This window comes from Equus caballus, chromosome 14 (genome assembly GCF_041296265.1).
Source record: "Equus caballus isolate H_3958 breed thoroughbred chromosome 14, TB-T2T, whole genome shotgun sequence".
NCBI lineage: Eukaryota > Metazoa > Chordata > Mammalia > Perissodactyla > Equidae > Equus > Equus caballus.
Window position 1 is genome coordinate 63,049,100 of NC_091697.1, and position 16,275 is coordinate 63,065,374.

The 16,275-nt window shown below is 42.8% G+C and overlaps 1 protein-coding gene across 9 annotated transcripts in view; it reads right to left on the bottom strand.

Moving 5' to 3' along the window:
* Window positions 1-15,753, bottom strand: part of MEGF10 (multiple EGF like domains 10) — a 163,751-nt gene extending 147,998 nt beyond the window's left edge. For 2 of the 9 annotated variants that reach the window (XM_070233130.1, XM_023617774.2), the window contains exons 1-2: window positions 14,937-15,583; window positions 9,906-10,047 (exon numbers count right to left, since the gene is read on the bottom strand). In XM_070233130.1, the coding sequence (XP_070089231.1) occupies window positions 9,906-10,005 (100 nt within the window). In that variant the 5' untranslated portion in view covers window positions 10,006-10,047; window positions 14,937-15,583. Of the gene's footprint in view, window positions 1-9,099; window positions 9,291-9,905; window positions 10,048-10,507; window positions 10,568-14,936 lie in introns of those variants that run through there. The other 7 variants (XM_023617773.2, XM_070233132.1, XM_023617776.2 and 4 more) reach the window with 7 other exon arrangements.
* Window positions 15,754-16,275: the final 522 nt, after the last annotated feature.

The window sequence follows — 16,275 nt, forward strand, 5'->3', positions numbered from 1 at the left end:
CCTAGCTGCTCAGCTGCCAACAACTGCTGGGCCAAAAAGAATGGGTGGGACGGCAACTGCACACAGCTTTTTCCTTGTGGGCCCAGAGGCCAGAGCCAGGCAGAGGCCTGGTCGTCTCCTCACGTCTCAGGGAGTACACCATGGAAGAAACTGTACTGTGGTTCCCAGTATGCACTGAAGGGGGTTTGCTCTGCCTGGGGTCTTACTTGTGATGGATCCAACTCCTAGACAGAGACTAGGATGCTGCTTTTGTTTTAAAGAACTGGTTCTTAGAACTCAGTGACAACACTCTTCTGGCTTACATGGCCCTTTCTTTACACACTGACATTTTGTTCTGAAGGTCTCCTGTCAGGCTTTGGTTGCCATCTCTCTCAGCAATGGAGCCTAACACTTCCCCCATCAAAGGAAACAGAGAGGACATGTCAGCCACTAGCCCAGTGAGGTCTCTCTTATGTGCCAGTGAATGAATCTACGTGCCATGGGGGCCCTAATTACACAGCCTTGTTTTCATATATAGTAAATCCTGGCCAAGAAATGAAAAATGCTCTTCCAAGTGCTCCAGCTAGACAGGAGTCTCCTTAGGTCAAGCTGTAAGAAATCCTTCTTAGATAGAAACAATTAATGTCTCTGTCTGCCACATCTGAACTCTGGGCAAATTCAGGAAGATCAGAGTTTTGTCCTTGAGAGAGGAGGCTACACATAAGCACGTGCTTGAAATTCTAAAAGCAAATTTAGGAGATTGCCTTCAGAAGATCTCTGGATTTCATAACAGTACAATATCCTCAACCAAAGACAATTAACGCTGGGAGGTGACAACTGGACCTGAAGGGTTAGCTTGCAGGATGATCATGATCATTACAATTAAACGCCACAGCAGTGATGGGCTGCGGGGAGGCCCTCTGAACAACCCCAGTGGCGGCACAAACAAAACTACAAAGCATCATTTACAGGCTGCTTTGAAAGAAAGGCAAGGATTTTTTTTCCAGCCACCTTGGCAGAGCTCCACATCATAAGCTCTTCTGGTTTTGTCTTTGTTTTTGACTGGCAGAAGAAAAGTGCCTTTGGTCCAGGCTGGTCTTCACCAAAATAAAAGTAGACCATCTGGCTAGCCATACCCAGGGCTCTGTGCCCCTGAATTCTCGGCTGGGCTCAGGCACAGTTATCACCCTTCTTGAAGGAGGGTCTCTTCTCCTTGGTGGGAGGAGTCAATTCACCTCTCCTGGCCCAGGCGAAGTGTTGCCTCACTGGTGCGGCCTCCATGACTTACCTTCCTCTCACATTCTCACCACTTTAATTCCACTGCATCCTATGAAAGAATAGCTAGGAGGTCAATTGTTCAAAACCTGAAAGTCCAAAGTATCAATTGTCCAGGCTCTTCCCTTACTTCATATCCTCCCGACAATGGTTATCACTTGCCATTGACTGGTTCACCACTCATTAGCACCTCCACCAAAGGAAAAATAAAGTCTTGGGGAAATTTTAATCAAGCAATGATGCTACCTTGTGAGCTCACTGGTATACAGTGGAAGACAAGGTCAAGATTATCCATTTAAATGAGGATTAGGATTGTCGGTCAGGTTCATTTTTCATGTTATTCTTATGTCTCCATAGTTCTGAATAATCTTGAAATTAGTCAGGTCCACAAATATTTAAGTTCCTGTTCTATTGAAAGAAAAAGTGTACGTGTCTTGGTCTGCTCAGGCTGCCATACCTAAATACCACAGACTCGGTGACATAAACAACAGAAATTTCTTTCTCACAGTTCTAGAGGCTGGGAAATCCCAGATCCAGGTGCTGGCCAATTCAGTTTTGGCTCGCAGATGGCCTCCTTCTTGCTGGTTCCTTACATGATGGAAAGAGAAAGCTCTGGTATCTCTTCCCCCTCTTATACCGGCAACGGCTTTGTTGGATCAGGGCCCCACATTACGATGTCATTTAACCTTTATCACCTCCTCACAGGCCTTATCTCCAAATACAGCTACATTGGGGGTAGGGCCTCAACATATGGATTTTGGGGGACACAATTCAGTTTATAACACTATCCTTGACCATTTGGGGACTGAAAGGTAAATAAGATAGATCCTACGTGCTCAAGGAGCTTACATACTGGAGTCAATTTATGCTAGAATTGGCAGGGCCCTCAAAGTTTATGCACTCTCTTCCCATAAGCTCCAAAGATTCCTTCTGATACGCTCTAAGAATGTACCTCCTGATGAGGTAGTTGGCTACTTCACGCTAATTCACAGAAAGGGACACAGAGGCACAGAGAGCTGAGGTGGCCTGTGATACTTGAGATGAGGTAACACAAAGAAATTAAATTCAGACTGAAGCTGTGTCTCCAGAGAGAGACTGAATGTGCTAAGTTCTGGAGCATCAACCATGTTCCTTATCACCAGACTCCTAATACTGAAAGGGCAATACCTCTCAGGCCAAGATGTTTAAAGAGATTTCTCTATTCAGAATGTAGGAGTGTTATCTGGAAGCTTTTGCCCAAGCCAAGGTCAGGGCTGCAGTTTGTTAGAGAGAGGAATTTTGTGGTTCTCCTGAATCATAAAGGCAGAGTTTGTATGCTAATTAATTCAACAAATTCAATATCTAAAATAGTATGGCGTATTAAAGAGAGCTTAACCTGAGATGCAGCACACCAGGATTCTGAAATAGCCTCACTGAACTAAAAACAGAAGTGACCTGGACAAATCCTTGTGTAGAAATTAATCAATTGGATACAAATAAATAAAACTTATTGAGCCTTTACTACATGGCAGATAGTGTCCTAAGTCCTTTTTATTTATTATCTCAATTAATCCTCATAACAACTCTATGAGAAAGCTCCCATTATTATCCCCACTTAATCGAGTCTGGAGTAACTGGCCCAAGGCATACATTTAACAAACAATGGAGCAAACCAGGATTTAAACCAGGATGTCTGGTTCTGGAAGCCACACTCCAAACCACTACATTATAGCACAGCTATGCCTTAACTTTTCAACTACATTTGTCCACTGTATTGATGGGACATAGCAGTCAATACCAGAATGTTTACTAGAATGCAAATCCCAGAGCACAGGGACCTAGTTTATCTCAGGAATTGCCCCATCTCCATCACAGAAAACTCGATGGAGCATGGTAGCGATGAACATATATTTATTGAATAAATAACAGACTGTGTTAGATTTAGTGAAATTATTGCAATAGTCTTCTTCTTGTCTCCCACATTTTTGTTTCATTTTCTATGCCTACCATCAATGATAATCCTTTGCTATCCACTGAATTGAAACAGCTTTCAAAGATTTTCCAACTTGGCTCCATCCTATACTTCCAACCTTAATTCTTGATATCCCATTATAGAAACATTCCACTCTGGCCATCTCTGCCTGCCCCTGCCCTCCCTACACCCATCCCCCACACACTCCTCCCACTGCCCTCACCATGTATATTTCTACCAACTGGGGTGCTCTCTCCCTCTTCTGTGATTTCATGAAGCTCACTTATCTTTCAAAGTCCCATCTCTTCTAAGAAGCCTTCTCTAATTACCAAATCCGCAGGGACCTCTCCCTCTCCTAAGATGGGTTCACCTGGAACATAGGACCTGCTTCCTCATCCTTTCCTGTCTTCAGAGACCAGCAATGTGCTGAAGGCCGGGGCCAGGCCTTGTCATTTTTGGTATTCTCCACAACATGCAGTAAAAGCTTGGGTCATAACAGGAACATCATTAACAAAAATAGACTGACCAATGCAGATACATCTCATCTAAATACAAAATACCTGCTGATGTGGTATTTTTTAAATAAAAGTAAAAAAAAAATAATTGAGGTAAAATTCATAGACATAAAATTCAGCATTTTAACCACATTGTGCAACCATCACCACTACATAGGTCCATAACATTTTCATCACCCCAGAAGGAATCATCATTCCCCATTTTCCCCTCCCCACAGCCCCTTGCAATCACTAATCTACTTTCTGTCTCTATGGATTTGCCTATTCTAGATATTTCATATAAATGGAATCATACAACAAGTGGCCTTTTGAGTCTGGCTTCTTTCACTTAGCATTATGTTTTCAAGGTTCACCCATGTCCTAGCATGTATCGTACTTCATTCCTTTCATGGATGAATAATATTCCATTGTATAGGTATATGATATTTTGTTTATCCAGTCTCCAGTCATCAGTTGGTGGACATTTGGGTTATTTTTACCTCCTGGTTATTGTGAATAATGCTGCCATAACATTTGTGCACAAGTTTTTGTTTGAACATTTCTTTTCAACTCTGCTGACATCTTACTAGGGAAGAACAGATTCATTAACTAAAAGTCTCACCCTAATTCTATAGTAGAAATAACTAACTTTTCTTTTTCTGGTTTTTTTTGGGGGGGGCGGGGTGAGGAAGATTGGCCCTGAGCTAACATCTGTGCCAATCTTCCTCTATTTTTTTGTATGTGGGATGCTGTCACAGCATGGCTTGATGAGCAGTGTGTAGGTCCATGCCTGGGATCCAAACCCATGAACCCTGGGCCACCAAAGTGGAGCACGTGAACTTAACCACTACACCACCAGGCTGGCCCCTAAATAACTTTTCTTTTAGCAAAATATTATCTTCATTAAAAAATATTCATGCCCATGAGTAAATGTTGTTGTACTCCAGAATATTTTAAATTCCTTATAGTTTATATGCTGTGTCAGAGACTATACTTTCTAACTTCTATAATTAGTAGGATCTTACTTAAGTACTTGGATGATTCTTTCATAAAAAGCACAGGCAAATCTTATTCCTAGACATGTTAATTATTCTCCCCTATTTTAACATTACTTGGTGTTAAATAACGATAACTGCAATTTATTAGGAGAGCACTACGCGTCTACCACTAGGCTAAATGTAAGACTCTTTGAAAGTATATACTGTTATCATTTCACATGTGATGAAAAGAGGCTTAGAGAGCTTAATAGCCTGCCCAAGGTCACAAAGGTTTAAGGGGTGGAGACGGGTCCTGACTCAAGTTGTCACATTTCATACGGTAAATGACAGGGCCAGCCAGGAGTAGACCCAGACCATCAAAATCTCGTCTCTTAACTCACAACTTTAATCACACATGTTCGTGTAAATCAACAGTTAATCTTTAAGTCCAATGCCCAAAGGAAGTGTATAGAATGGGTACTCAGACCTCTCAGAGATGTGCTAGAATTATTTCAAAGCCAAGGACTCCAAAATCTCCTTCAGAAAAAAAAAGCTCCTATTTTCTCTGTTTGAATCTACCAGCTCCATACTGTAACAGTGAGCTAGGAGGTTCTATAGGTACAATGACCCACGCTGATGATGACAGATGTCCTCTAGACAAAGGGCCACAGGCCACTCTTGTGCCAGAAGCACCGTTTTGGTTATACAGCTGTTGCACCTTCACAGGTATGGCTCCTGGAGCTCATCGTGGAGCTAAGAAGTGATGGCTGAAATAAATGAGAGAGATGAGCTAAAGACCCCACATCACATTTCACTTTGTCCCAGTTAGAAAAATGGGAGAAAAACAGAAAAGCTTTCCAATATTAGACTTCAGGAGAGATGTCATCTGAAGATTCAGAAAAACATCCATGATCCATAGAGCTTTTCTGATTTTTCCTGACAAATTACAATGAACAGGAGGAGGGTGGAGAGTGGGAATGAGATCTGCTAGCTGGCCAACTTGGAGGGGTGCTTTTGTTTGAGATTCTAAAGAGCAGGGCTCTGCTAACACCGCTGATCTCTTAGGCACTGGATTTGCTGCCTAGGAAAGTAAAATAATCAGCTCTAACGGTGCTGCTTCACTGCTTTCTGACACACAGCCCTTCCAGCTATGGAAGTAAGGGCGAATTCATGGATATTTAAAGCTCCAGGCCCTCCCAGCCCCATTGAGACCCAAATTAGGTGACAGTTGGGGTTCCCCGAGTTTACTGTTTTCCATCACCGCTACAGCTTTAATTCTCCATTAAACATGATGCTTTTAAATTTTTTTGGAACTTTTTATTGAAGTATAAAATACAAACCAAAAAAGGACACAAATCAAAATTGAACAGCTCAATACGTTTTCACAAAATGAACACACACGTATAATCAAGACCCATATTAAATAGAACAATGTTAGCATCCCAGATGCCCTCCTTGGGCACAGCTTTAATTCTGACACAAAACTAAGTCCCAGCAAGCATCTTATGCCTAAAAAAGCATTTAGCATTAAACATGCTACCACACGAACAACCACAATAGAAGGCAACATATGACTACATAGAACAAGTAAAGCACGGTATTCATCCCTCACAGAACTGAGGGGTGAGCCTCTCTGCATCAGAGGAATGGAGCCAAAGCAAAAGGCCTAATGACAACGAATTGAAAGTTAATTAACTAATCAGGAGCGTGTTTAACACAATCCTCTTGCCACCTGCAAACAGTCTCCTCTTTCCCTTCTCCACTTCAAAGGCCTCTATATCATTGGTAAAACCAAATATCCACTTAGTAAAGTACAAACAAGCTGCAAGGGGAGGGAGGAGTGGAAATATAATGGAGAAAATAAAGCCACTTGCCTCTCTGCAATCCACTGGCTTCTCCCTCTTTAATGGATTTACAATGATAGTCTATAATCAAGGTGCAATGACAGACTTAATTACAGGGAGCGCTAAGTGACCTCAAGCGAATCATATATTGCCTTCTCCTGGGTACAAGGCTGTTAAGTCTAATACTCCCAGTCAGGAAACCTCTTATCTCAGAGACAAAAGGATTCCTACTGGCCAATGGGCACCAGCTGCCTGAACACTCTGTAAATGGGCTCTCCACAACCCATTACATCCAGAAAAGGCTTTCCCCATTCTGCCTCTCTCAAGGCTGTATTTTGCACCTAAATTAAAAAAAAAAAAAAGCTACCTACAAATATCCACAAGAACTAGGGACTAAGTTTCCCTTTGAAAGAAACCCAGAGGCAAAGGCTGAATGAATGACATACTTTTCCATAAAGGGAGTAATCAGGCTAAAAGAACAATTCTGTGCAAAAAGTCTGCGACCTTTGCTCAGGCTATGACCTTGAATTTGAATCTTCTTCTGACACCAAGAATGTAGTCAATTGTTCAGATCTGGATTGGACCTTTACAGGAAGTCTGCAACCCTTTCCCTCCAGAGCTAGAATCAAGTTTAGAAGCTAGGGGTGAGGGGTGGCATCTAAATGACATCTGGGGAGTCCCCCAACCTCATAACTGTGCAAATACATCAATAACTTTCTAATGGATTTCACTGTATTTCAATCTCAAAAAAATTTTCGGCTTCAAAACTGACATCTGAACTTAGATTTGGAAGGAAATTATTAACACATCATTTATATGGTGACCACGTCCCAGAACAAACACTCATTCTCTGAGGTTGTAGGCCTGGATTTAAGCAGGCTTTCAGATCAGATACCTGTCTTTGATGAGTTTGAGGAAAAGGGGCTGAGAAATGTGCCTTTGCCTACCATGGACACAGGGAGATCTTTTTTATTTTTAAAATCAATCATAAAATCCTGCAATAAGGTAAGTCAAAAGGACAGAGTAGGAAACAATTCTTCCTTGGCCAAAGATCAACCAGGAATTCTAATAGACTTGTGTTCCCCCAGCGCCGTGTCTCATGCTCCCAAACCAGCAGATTAATGATGCCTCCACAGCATTGCTTTTTTCCTTCCCAAATCCTACCTCTGACACATTGCTGCAAGTAGTTTAACTGTGAAAGGCCTTGACCTCCTTTCTTTGTCTCTCTGATTCAAGTGTGTCTGTTTCCTTGGGGCTACCAAGCTCAGTTGGATGGCTGGCCAGAGCGGAATGGAGCATCAGCCAATCCCCGAACAATGGGCCCCTTTCTCCGGCTGTCACATGAACAGCGTTGTGTTACAGCCATTGTCCCTCCAAGCAGAGACGGAGAGGCACGAGTTCTCACAGATCAGCTATTCTCTGTGACCCCCTCTGACCAATCACTAAAATATTAAAGAAGAAAAAGAAAAGCCATGCCTCCTGAATGAAGCAGTATAGCCTAACAAGGATTACAGTGCATCCATGGGCCACCTGCATCAGAATACCTTGTCGAAAATACACACCTCTGGGCCCCACGACACACCTACTGAATCCAAATCATTAGAGAGAAGCCAGTATCTGCCGGTGATTCTCAGGCCCCTGAAGTTTGAAACCAGAGGCTAAACAGAGGCCTCAAGCAGGTCTAACCTCACTGATGGCCTGATTTTGTACATGGATCTGCTCAAGGGATGTACAGAAGATGGGGGATACTGAAAGGGCAAATGCTTTATACCACGGTTACCAAAACTTAGTGTGGGGGAAAGCCTGGGGAGAAGACAGGTGAGAAAGACACGAGTGCCAAGAAACGTGAGGAAGGAGGCAGGAAATTAAAACAAATAATAATAGCTGTTCCGAAGATAACAGAATTTAGGGGTAGGGTCAGCAATGAGCGAAAGGAGGGAGGTGCAGGGAGAGTAGAAGGAGGGTGCTGAAGCACCTGGCAGAGGCTGTGGCCTTCAGAAAAGGATGGACGGTGACAAAGTTCCAACGGTAAGACAGACAAATGGCTTTTAAAAAACAAGCATGCTTAATGTCCAGTTTCAAGTTTTCAGATGTGAACTTCTTCTGTAGTTCCAAGTCTTAAAAGTCAGCCATTCAGAGCCACATGTTTGGCGATATTTTATGAAGTGAAGGAGATAGGAAGCAATATCCATGGCTGGGTGGATGACTTCACACTAAAAAAAAGACAGTACAGTAGTGTGGCAAGATAATCTTTCAATTAAACTTCTTAAGGGAAAATAGGAATTCAAATCCAGATGATGCTAGAAAAAACATGAGCCCCACCCCCACCCCCACGAAGCCCCATAGTGGTTGAAAGAAACAACAGTTTTCTCATTTCACACCTTCTTGTGGAACAGGGGCTCAATTTTTACCTGAATCTCAATAGGGTGCCTCAAAGCACATCTGATCTACACAATAAGATAGGAGCAGTGTGCCATGAGGGGCTCCCTTAGTGCACATAGTGCTATGGGAGCAGGCAGAATCTCGTCCTAGAGCCCCATGTGCGGCTATCATCAAATGATTCTCAAATGTTAACTCACCACTCCTGTGTCATGGTTCAGTCACTATTGCTTGAAGATGTCCTGCAAACCCCTGCAGCCACGTGTTTGCTGAGCTCATTCCCTTAACATGCCCCATCCATTCAAATGCTCTCTTCTTTGAGGTCCCCTCCACCAGACACCTCTGCTGAGCACACAGAGCCCTCTCTCCAGGACAAGCTCTCAGAGTGCTCTCAGCACTGCCCTCTCAGCCCTCACTCACCCAGCCTCACACAGTCAGTTGTATTTTTTTATCTTTTTTTTTTTAAGGCAAGCATCTTGCTAATTCCACATAGTATTTATCCCGATAAAATATACACCTAATAAATATCTAATGGAGCAAAAATAAAACTCAAACCAATTGCTTTTTTTAAGAACACAAAAGTCACATCTTGTCATTGATTCCTTGTCCAAAAAAATACATAAGGCACCCTTCTTAAGAAATCAATAGAGGTAGACAGTTAAAATTTTTCATTTTGATTGTAAAATTAGTCCCCTGGGTCCAAAACAAAGATTTCATACTTCTATTTTGTTTCATAAGGAGCAAGTTAAATTTATGAATTTTGATTTTCAATTTGCCATCAAAAATTATTTTTTAAAAAAGACAAACATCATTCTTTATCAGAAAGTATTTAAAGGATTCATCATGGGAATGATCACCTGTGATGAGGTCTTAGAACCAACCAAATCTGTGCAGCTCATCCAGGTCAGCCAGGACGTTAACGACAAGGCACTTAGTCACCCTCTAGGATGGCGTCTCCCTGCTCCCAAAGATGTCTTTAACAGATGCTAATATCCTGCACACGTACCTATCAAGATGAGGCTTTCCGTATTGAAATACTGTTTTCTTTGTCTTAGAAGTGGGGAAGAGTACAATTTATTGCCCTCTGAGTAGGAAATTGAGGTCATTAAAATGCTTTACATAGTTTCTTTATCTAGGAGTATAAATCACTGGAAATGAAACAAGAGAGGAAATCACTAGAAATGAACATCAATAATAACAGGATATATTAACACTTTCACACTTTCCAGATTGGCTAATGGCACAGAGCATGCATCACCAAATAACATCCTCACAACGACCTGCAGTTTTCTAAATAAAGTTACATAAAGTAAAATAACACTAGTTTGTATCTTTTTTTCTCACAGTATGAGAAATCCTTTTATTAAGTGCTATAAATTAATCCTCTGCATAACTACTTTTAAAAAGAGTTAGAATGATCACAGCGAAAAATAACCTTAAATTGTGAAGAAAAGAGAGACAAGAGATAAGTGCAAAATCTTGGGAAATTCAGATAGTGAGAATGAGTAGATGAATGAACGCATGGCTGAATGAATAAATGATAGAGAGAATGAGTACATGAATGAATGCATGGCTGAATGAATAAAGGAGACTAGTTAAGAGACTTACAAAAATACAGCCAGATGCAAGCTTAAACGAAGGTAGAGAAAGTTCATTTTAGAAACATAGCTGAAAAAGAAGACAAATCAACAAAACCCAATGAATCTTAGTTAATTCTTAAAACTAAGCTAATTTTTAAAACGAAATACTGGGTACAAATCCTTGAGAAACTGAGAGCACAGGCAGTTGTTAATACTGCTTTGTTTGAAGTCCAAGCAATCTAGACATTTGTACTTCACGCACCGAGCTGCTACCTTCCCGCCCTAAGTCACTGGAACTCTCACAGAGCAGCCTGAAAATCAACATTTTTTGTTACTTACTTTGTGTTGGAAACCGCCCATGAGCTAAACGTTCAATTTTTGCAGCATCACCACGTTTGTCATTACCCTGGGATTTTTTTGTTCACTTGTTCAAATGTTATTGCGTATTTCCATTATTACAAAAAATGAGTGAGAAATGGAAAAATTTAAAACCTAATAGTAATTACAAGAAGTTTTTGTCTCGTAAACTTAATATAAGTGAGACAAAAATGAAAGCTATCAGACATGCCAAAAATGGCAGATCTTTAGTCTGAATCAGAAATGTATTGAACAGGTCAATTGTTGTTCAACTGAGGAGAAAATAACCAAAATTTTGGAAAGTTAAAGAAAGAAAAATTAAAGAAAGGCGTAAGCACTAAATGCTGTGGTCATTAAATGGCAAGATATAATTAGACATTTTATAATATATTTGGCTCTCTAGGGCCAGCATCTCTTTTAACATGTAGGCTTTTACACAACCTTTGGACCTATTTTTAGGAATGCACTCTGTATTAATGTAGGAAAAATAGTACTGTACCAGTCACCATGTTTCTGATCAAATACAAAAACAAATACAAAGGTATTTATAAACTGAAAAGCACAAGGCAAAATCTGTTTGTTTGTATTGGCCTTGGCTCTTCTATTCCAGTGCCCTGGCACTGTCATTCAGAACCAAAACCATCCCAGGTATGATCAACTCAGCTCTTGGATCATAGTACTGCCACAGTGGGGAACACATAACATTAATTCGGTGGCATTTGGTGTTTCGTAAGTCTTCTTAAGATATTCTATCTTGTCCTTTTTCCACTCCAGGTTACTAACTTTGTAGGCTATGTCTAGCCAAATTGCAAATTCTTGACTGGCTTTGCCACCACTCTTAGAACGTACATAGTGACTGTTCCAAACACTTGGTGTGCTAAGAAAACGTCAATTAGCATTCACTCATTTGTTCTTCCCCCACATTCTTTAGGCATTTATTATGTAATTACCATGTGCCAGCCATTTGGAAAAAGGCTTAGAATAAGGAATGATAAACTCACCAATCAGTTGGAGAAACATCCAGATAACAAACACAGTTGATATAACATGATAGATGCTATATTAAAGCCATCTGCATAGAAGAATAGGAATCACATGAGATATCACTAAGTTTATGTGAGAGCACTAGGAAAACCTTCAGAAGGGAGATCATATCTGAACTGCATCTTGAAGGATGAATGGGTAGTACGTAGTTGATAGACAGAAAAGAGGAGCAAAGACATTTCCTTCTGGCAGAGAGAAGAGCACACAGCTAGGTCAGGAAGGAGAGAAAGCAGGCAATGCATTCTCTGAGGAACAGTAACAAGATCCAGATCAGTGGGGAACAGGGAAGCAGAGAAAGGACCCAGAGAAGATGGTGCAACGTTAGTACTGTGTATCCTGGGGAAAACGTCAGGCTTTATGCTATACACCAGTATTTCTCCAACTGTGATCTGAAGTCACCTCCACCAGATTCACTTGGAGATCTGCTCAAATGCAGATTTCTGGGCCTTCCATCTGGGATGAAGCCCTGGAATCTTTATTTTCAATGAGTACCTGGGTGACACTGATACTCGCCATCTGGGGAGCCAACAAAGATTTTTAAACAAGGGAATGACATGATCAGATTTTTATCTTAGAAATATGCTATTAGCCCAAGCTGAGAATCTGGAAGGTAAATCCACTGCTACTAAATGTGCATGTGACTTGGGTTTGCAACAGAATCGCCTGGTGAACTTGTAACACTGCAGACTTTTCATACCTCACCCGAGACTCACTGCATCTTCATCAAGCAGATGGGGCGAGGATTTACATCAGGTTGAACTATATGAAATCGCCATTTTACGTAGGTCAAAAATGGTCAAATTTTGACAATTTCTCACAGTTCAATCTAACCAAAGCTGAGAATAGCTGATGAAATACAAGCAGAGCTAAATACTTCTCCTTTTGTATTAATTATCGGCATCATCATTCACTTTGATTAACATGCAATGATGGAAGTGACATCATTTAGGTACCTAAGACAAATGTTTAAAAAAAAAAAAGGAAGTTCAAAAACAACCACCAATGAAGTAAGGCAGCTAACTTAAGGATCGCAGAGTCAGAAGGAACACCGCGAGTATCCCGTTCTTTCCTTACCTCCCAACACAAGTTTACGCCTGATGGAGCTGATGGGAGAAGTAAACTGCCAGAGGTTATACTGAATATTTTGTCCAATTCCTCAGTGATGTGTACTCTTCATTTTAACAGGTACTGAGACCATGATAGCTAAAAAGTGTTTGGGATTTAATTTATAGAGTGCTAGTGTCACATGAAGCCCTAAAACGCTTGAAATGGTGGGGAGGAACATAAGGCAAATACTCATGCATATGCATTTTCAAAATGAAGCCCACCAACTTAAATACTATAGAACCTCGACCAGTGCTCGAAATGTAATCTAGGCTTAATAAATATTTATTGAACAAATGATCGGCCTCTAAAAAATAGGTTAAAGGAGGTATATTAATACAGGCAGTTTCGAAGGCAGGGTACAGTTTGTAAACTGAGTATAGCTTTCCCACCTGTCCCAAGCACCCTTTGGCAGCCAATCATGACCCTCGACAAATCCCAGCCCTGTCACATGCACCTTTCTTTCCTCTGAAAGGGCCCCAGCAGAAAGCACTACAAAGATCATGTCTGAGCTGAGTTTGACAATGCATCCTATCCTAGGTGGGCGTGAAGCCCACATGAGTGCAGCCTTCAAAGCTCATGCAAGTAGGAATAATAGCTAGCTCTTAGCTATATTATAGTGACACAAGAGTTAATAATGTTGGCTACATCATCATCATCATAGCTAACTATCTGCCAGGCTTGTTAGCACTCCACATGCATTAGCTCTTTTAATCCTGTTTATAACCCTCTGATGTAAGCATTGCTATTATCGTTCTGATTTTACAGATGAAGATAGAGAGGTTAAGTAATTGCCCCAAATGACACAACTGGAAAGTGACAGAGTTGAGAGTTGACCCCAGGCTGCCTGGTCTCAGAGCTCAACCTCTACTGAGCTCTTTGACCTCAGAACAGCAAAACAAAAAGTACCCTACAAGCTGAGCCCTTGGAGCAGTCGCATCAGGAAAATGGCATTTCTGGATAAAATGATCTGATCCCAATCTTTTCATCCATAAGGAAGGACATACACAAAGTGAGACTCAGGGTATAAAGGAGAAAGGCAAGATGAACCAAGAAGGAACGGCATTCTCTCTGCCTAGGGCTACAGCATGGATATCACTGCCTAAGAACTTTTGGGCTAATAAAATGCCAAACTTTAACATTCCCCTAAAGAAATTGGATCCTCGTGTGAGGATGCTAAAGAAGCATCAAGAATATCACTAAATACTTCATTTACTCAGTGGTGTCATTCTTAATTCCAGAAAGAAAAATAAGGACAAAATATTTCCCTAAACCAGAGGTGAAAGTCCTAGGTCAAAGCAATTGAAAAGACCAACACAAGATAGATCTTTCTATAGTAACTATGGCTTGAAGAATGGCACCTTCCAACATTCCCTGAGGAGCCAGGCGTTCCCACAAGGAAGAGACTCCTCTGGTCTAAGTCACCCAGCCTGTGATCCTGACACCCCTAAGGACATTGAGAACTCTGGAAGAGGAGCATCCCCAGGTCCAACGAGTTATCTGAACAATCTGAATATCGAAAGAAAAGTTTAGAAAATAAGTCAAGATCCCAGAGGAGAATGAAGCTGGTCTGGAAGGAAGGCCCCACTGAAACTCTTTTTCATTCTGATTCCCCACAAACCTCCCTGCATCCAGCTATGACACCTGTCAACACAGACGAGGCAACACAAGGCAGAAATTATGCAAAATAAAGTGCGGAATGGAGGTGTCTCCCCATGAAAAATACTCCAAGAAGTTCCTACACAATCCCAAGTAACAAAACCAAAAGCAAACAGTAACAATAAACCCTTGAGACTAGTAAACAACCCAGACTGAGCCCATCTCGCCCCACCTCACACTGCACCCGGGTATCCTGGCCAAGGAAATGTACCCCCGGCCCATAAGAAACCATCCAGCGTCCGGCCAAGGTCCGGCGGCCGCCAGAACTGAGTTTGAGTTTGCCCAACTCTTACCAGGGTCCTGAGATCCTCAGATTCGCAGCGCAACCCTTTTCCCTTGGTTTTCAACCAACGCCAGCCGAGAAACAAAATCTGTTCCAAACAGCGCAGTTAGCCTGCGAGCAGCGTCCCAGAAAAGAGCGATACTTGGGAGTCTTCGTTCGGGCTCAAAGGTGGAGACGCGGGAAAGGAGGCCGGTCTCAGCGCGTTTCCAGACCCCCCAGTTTTCAGCACAGGGAAAGTACTCGCTGGAAACTTGAATAAGGATTTCCCCGTCTGGCCCAAGATGCTGGAGGAGGAGGGGAGTAACCCGATCCCGGCCCGGGATGCGAGCAGTTGCTGCTGCTGCAGCTGCTGCCACCGGGGCAGTGACCGCTTTTGGGGGGGGGGGGGGGTAGGGGGGGTCGCTTGGCTCCCCAAGCAGTCCCTGGTGCAACCCGCAGGATCCTCCCTACCCAACTCCTGCGCCCCAGTAGCAGGTCGCCCCTGCCCTGAGCGTCTTCCACCGCCCAGGACTGACCCCGCCAATAGTCCGCTCACGAATTTGGCAAACCGTAGGGTCACCGCAGGGGGTGAACCAAGGGGTGGCGGAGAGAGTGCCCTTCTGCGTCCCGACCCACATTCAGTGCGCGCCTCGGCGTCAAAGTCCTCGGGAGGTGTTCTAGAGCCTCTATGAGGGTTCGAGGGACTAGGGACAGCACCCGAGCGACCAGCTGGAGTGGAAGGCACGTCCCTAGCGGTGCCAGGGAGGGAGCGCAAATGTGGGACGGGGACGGGATGGGTGAGCTAACCGTGCAAGAGTGTGCGATGCAGCAAAAATGATTGGGAAGGTGGGGCGAGGAGAGTTGGGGGGCGGGGGTTGTGGAGTGAGGGAGCCTGCCTTACAGGCGGGGCGGAGAGAGAACTCCCCGGACCCGCAAGAAAATCCCTCCGGGCCCTCAGGAGGCCTGGCGCAGAGATTTCTTGGGGAATGGCTCCCTCTGCCGACTGGCCAAGGAGGCCCCCGGGAGGACCGACGATACAAAGGTAAAACGATGAAAAAGGCTTTTCTCCATTTCTGGGTTGGGCGGGACATGAATTCTGGAATCTACTTCTCTGACTGTCCACCTTCCTCACTAAAGAATTTCTTCGGGTCTGGACGACCCAAGCAGATACAAACCTCTGATTGCTGCAAAGTTCTTTCTTATATTCAGCTGAATCCTATCTTCCTCTGCTTTTTGCAAAAAAAAAAAAGGCTTGTGCTTCATAGCCCCCAGGATGATCCTCTCCTACCAGGTTTCTCTTCTTTACACAGGCACTCTTTCTTTCTAGAGAGACCTCAAATATATAAGCGTCCCCAGTCAGCATTAGAACC